The 5,207-nt window shown below is 28.7% G+C and overlaps 1 protein-coding gene across 1 annotated transcript in view; it reads right to left on the reverse strand.

Moving 5' to 3' along the window:
- Positions 1–3,381: 3,381 nt before the first annotated feature.
- Positions 3,382–5,207, reverse strand: part of LOC117169901 — a 312,876-nt gene continuing 311,050 nt past the window's right edge. The window contains exon 18 of the mRNA XM_033356410.1: positions 3,382–4,092. Within this exon, the coding sequence (XP_033212301.1) occupies positions 3,882–4,092 (211 nt within the window). The 3' untranslated portion in view covers positions 3,382–3,881. The remainder of the gene's footprint in view (positions 4,093–5,207) is intronic.

The raw sequence follows: 5,207 nt of genomic DNA on the forward strand, positions 1-5,207 counted from the left end.
GATTTCAGATGCAAAAAAGCTTCTCCATCTATTACTTCAAAGAAATGGACTTTTAAAATTTTTTCACGAATAATAGAATCATCAATTACAAATGCTACCGTATTTTGGAAAATTTGCAACAAGAATAATATTGCTAAATTGAAAACGAAAGATTTCTGTAAAGAAATCAGCAGGAAATATTTGTCGCAATCAAAACTAGGTGATTTCGAAACTCACAGATACGAATCACGAACAAGAGCATTATGTAATAATGAACAATGTCGCCAGAGGACTACTAGATTTTGCATTGATTGCAACATGTATTGCTGCTTACGTTGTTTCTAAAAATTACATTCTGAAACAGCAGGATCAAAATGATTTCAACGAATTGAACTTTGAAATGAAAAAAATTCTCCATAAAAAAAATTAAAAAATGTAAAAAAAATATATAAAATCCCTTAAAAAACAGAGACTATCGATATTCGTCGACCTCCACGTTGGTGATAGTTGGGCAACGTAAACTTTGTTTGCGGCAGACGGACGATAGATATTCGTGAATCATTTTACTCTTACACGATGCTTAGAACTATGAAAATTTTTATTGAAAAACTATGCGCTTTTCGGAAAATTTGTCAAGAATAAAAAGTTCTTGTAATCAGCCGATGAATACGCCTGAATTTTTCTGGAGCGTTTTGAGCAAAATTTGGAATTTTGCAAAAATTGTTCATATGCAAAGTCTAAAATTTTGCTCAAAACGCTTCGAAAAAATTTTGGCTGATTACAAGAACTTTTTATTCTTGATGATTTTTCCAAAAAGCGCATCGTTTATTGTAAAAAAATTCATGAATGTTTTCACAAAAATTTTGCCATTAAGACGCCATTTTGAAAATACTAAAACGAAAAATCGATCTTTGAACCATGGATTCTCAAAGTTTAGACATTTATTCCACCCGTTAGTGAGATTCCAGGTAAATTACAGACTCGAAAAGCTTTGGAAAATGGTTCACAAAAAAAATAGGAACGAAAAATCACGTTTTTTTTTGTTTAAACTGCATTTTGGGATAAAAAGTAAATTTTTTGAGGAATTTCATTGGCACCGTCGGAAAGAGGAGATCTTAATCAATAAAAATATATGTGTCTCAATTTTTTTCTAGTGTCGAATAGTCTTAGTTATTGGCCGTTGAAAAGCAGTGTACCGGTAGTGGCGTTTTGGCCGTTTAAGGGTTTTAAACGGTTATTTGGTTCTACAGAATGCTTAATCGATTTTCTGAAAAACGCCACTTGTTCTGGTTAATTATTTCTGTACGGCCATCCTTCAATTAAAATTCAATTAAACGATTGAACTAAATGCTATGTAAACATTAATAATGTTACACATACATATTCTGATGAGAATAACAAATTATAAATTAAAGTTTTAATGTAAGTAAAGTTAGAAATGGAAATTAATTCACCTCCATTCTTTAATTTTTATTTTTCAATTCTTCGGTAAAATTGTATAATGTACAAGTAAGATCCTGGACAATAATCAAGTGAGTAACAATTTAAGGTGCTTTGCGCACGCGAAGCTCGTTTGGTAAAATACATTCTCTTTAGCTATCTATAAAAACTTACGTTTAGATTTTTTTACTTTACAATTTCACGTTGGCTTAAATTTTCTTATAACAATAGTTCAATGTATTCTGTACAAATCCTACTACTTTATGACGTTTGTACATTCGTTAAATATATAGTTTTTCACGCTTCTAAACTGGCCATCATATTTCAAGTATGGAAAGGGTGAGTAGATGGTAAAAAAGTAAGAGTAAAAACTTAATTGATATCTTTAACAAAAATTAATACTTAAGGACGGTTAGGAGTCTTATAATTTACATAAATATACAATATACATAGGCCTAGTAAAATTCGTTCATTACGCGGAAATGCTCTGATAGAATAAATAAACATAAATCTCTCCAGTTGATAAATATTAAGATCTGTAAACGAATTAACGCTTTGATCAATTCCTGAATGTGCCATTATTTAAAAGCACATATACTTATTTTTATAAGACTTTTTCACACTGAGAATGACAAATCCAATTTATCAGCATTAGGGTGACCAAGAAAAATTTTAATTTTGCAAACGCCACATCCTAAATTTTTTCCTTTCAGTAGAAAATAAATGTCATCAATCTTCTTTTATTTAATAGTATATTAGATCACAATAACGGTTAGACAGCTCTCCGGGTAGATGAACGTCAATACCGGTCTAGCTCTACGAGTGATGTACGATATCAGTCATCTATTTGGCTGTGATTGAAAGTTAATTTTAATTTAATTTGAATTTCAAAGCCTTAATTTATATAAAACAACAAAATGGAAGATATTATCTGGGTTGGAATGGGAAAATTTGTAATATCATTACATTCAATGGCCTGAAATAGCCCTTACAATTTTTTTCCACGAAATATTATGCACAGGATTTCTTCTAAAATATAAAAAAGTATTCTTTATAATAAATAAATTAAAAATATCTGTACCGGGTGACGGGTCAAACTGTAGAAGTTCGAAAATACATCAAAATTACACATTTTTTATATTTCAAAAATTCCTATGGTATCACTTAATATTCACTTAAATTTAGTTGAATTTTCTCTGAATTCTCTTTAAACCCATTTTACTCAAATCGAAGGATTTTTTTTTAATACTAAAATTTATTTCCATTGACTTAAATTCATATAAACTTCATGAAAGTCACCTGAGTTTCCTTGAATTCTTCTAAATGTGTATTTAGTCCCATTTACTGTAATCAATGGATTTTTTCAAATTCATTTTAATTTCACTGTGAAGACTTTCAAGTGCACCTTAAATTCTTGTCAATTTTATCAGTTTTCTATTTACTCCTATTTTTTCTGAATTCGACGGAATTTTTGTAGATTTAGAATCATTTTGGCGCATTTAATTGAATTATTATAGTTTTAATTCACCCTGAATTCTTTTGAATTCATCGTAGATTCACAGATTAATATTGATGGAGAAATCATGTGCATATTATTCCAGCAAAAAATGTTTAGGACCCGTTTCAGACCATCCATTATATGAAATTACAGATTTTCGTATTCTAAGCCCGATAACATCTTCACAATTTTTTAATTTAATAAACTTTAAGGTTTATTTCATTACAAAAAATACTTTTAAGGTTTAAAAGAATTTTTTAGCATTTAATTGGTATTTTTCAAAAATAAATATAATGAAAATTAATGATCAGGCCTAAAATGGCCTTAAGGAACCAATAACTATTTTTGGTAAATAAAATAAAATTGATGGCTGCACTTTTTCACCAAAAGTGAAAAATTTAGGGGGTAGCATAAAAAAAATGTAAATGTTTCTTGTGCATCCCAATTAGCATTAGCATTGTAAAGGTTTATTAAAAATTGATTGGTGTTTATTAAATCCGTCTTATTACGACCGAATTTCAACTGATAGTAATAGTCGAAAAATCCAATTATAATTAATGATTATTTTAGTAAAATCAACTCTTGCGGGAAATGATGGTATAAGCTTTGGTTTTTAAAATAATAATAAACATTGACTTAAGAGTAGAATTTTTTTCATATTTTTTAGTAACTTTTTCCTCTAAGAAAGGGCGAGACTTCATTTTTGCAGTGCTAATTTCATTTGTGAAGTAAACCTAGGTGCAAATAAATTTCTTTTTAGTATAATAACTCGTGAGTGTGATATCGAACACATTACAGACTATGTGATGGCTTGTGATGATTCTGAAAGTGAGCACGAGGGTCTTCCATATAATAATTTCGTCCCTTGATTATTATTTTCTATACGTGATCGCATAATTTTACATTTTTCTTAAAAGAAGTTTCCCACACTTTACAGATTTATGTTACAAAAAATTTGGCATAATCACACTGATCTATAATTGAAACAAGTGATGGAGCCAAAGACAATTGTTAGAAATGTAACAAGATTTTTGGCACTAGGGCGAATTCCATTTGAGCTTCCTGGTAACTGATTTGTAACAGGTGACAGTCCATTTTTCCGATTCAATGTTGAATTTGTCTCACTTCTCCACTTCATTGTGTACTGTGGTGCAGTTCTTCCGAGTGCTTGTAATCTAGGAAAAAAATTTATAATTTTATCATTTTTTAGCAATCAATGTAGAAATAAAACGAGAATTATCTAAAAAATACCTAAGAGATAAATAATTAAGATTGAATGAACCATTAAGGGTTAAGGATATACTGTTATTCGATAACATTATCGCCATTCTGTTGAAGATAATTTATTCAAATTTCTACTATAAGTTTGATGAATTTCTATGCAAATTTTTAAGAATTGCTAAATAAATGTGTATACATACATTTGTTTAAATTTACTTATTTCCCGCTTAAAAGCTCTAAAGTTTTGAAAAACAATATCTTTATTTTCTGGACCAGGATTCTTCTATTTTTGCGTAAAAATTTGTGTTTATTCGTAATTGTGGTTAGGATATTTTGTTTTTCTCAAAAAAAAAACTTGAAAAGCTGCAACTAGTTTTTGAAACTCGTACATTTTATTATTTTTCGTAGAAATTCGTTATTTTCTACAAATCCTATTAAAAATGATATGAGAAACTAGACCTTTAATTTAGGGTTATTGATTTTTTTCTTGGGTTTTTACTATTTATTTATAATTTTGTGTAGAAATTTGTAGTCTCCTGAAAAAACGATGTATTAAAAAGTACACCTAGCTTCGGAAAATCGTACATTTACGTTTTGTGTGTGTAGAAATTCGTATTTTTCTGCAAAAATATATGCATAAAAATTATGGAAAACTAAATTGTTGTTTTGTGGTCGGAGAGTTTTCTATTTTTGCGTAAAAATGGTATTTATTTATAATTGTGTATACAAACTTGTAATTATAAAAAAGAAAACATTAAAATATAGAATTAGACCACACCATAAAAAGAAACTTTAAAACATGACTTTTGGTACAAAAACCTATACAAAATTATGAAAAAATCTTCATTTTAAGGTAGTAGATTTTCCTATTCTTTCGTGAAAATTTTCAAGAATTCATAATTTTATAAAGAAATTCGTAATTATTATTAAATATTTGCAGAAATTCGTAATTATCTAAATATGATAATATTATTATTATTATTATTACACCATTAAGCCATTTCCCTTTCGGGGTAGGCGTGACTCACTCGGCAGGGGAAAGGAGTAGTGCGTGGATGGGATAGAGATT

This window comes from Belonocnema kinseyi, chromosome 3 (genome assembly GCF_010883055.1).
Source record: "Belonocnema kinseyi isolate 2016_QV_RU_SX_M_011 chromosome 3, B_treatae_v1, whole genome shotgun sequence".
Taxonomy (NCBI): Eukaryota; Metazoa; Arthropoda; class Insecta; order Hymenoptera; family Cynipidae; genus Belonocnema; species Belonocnema kinseyi.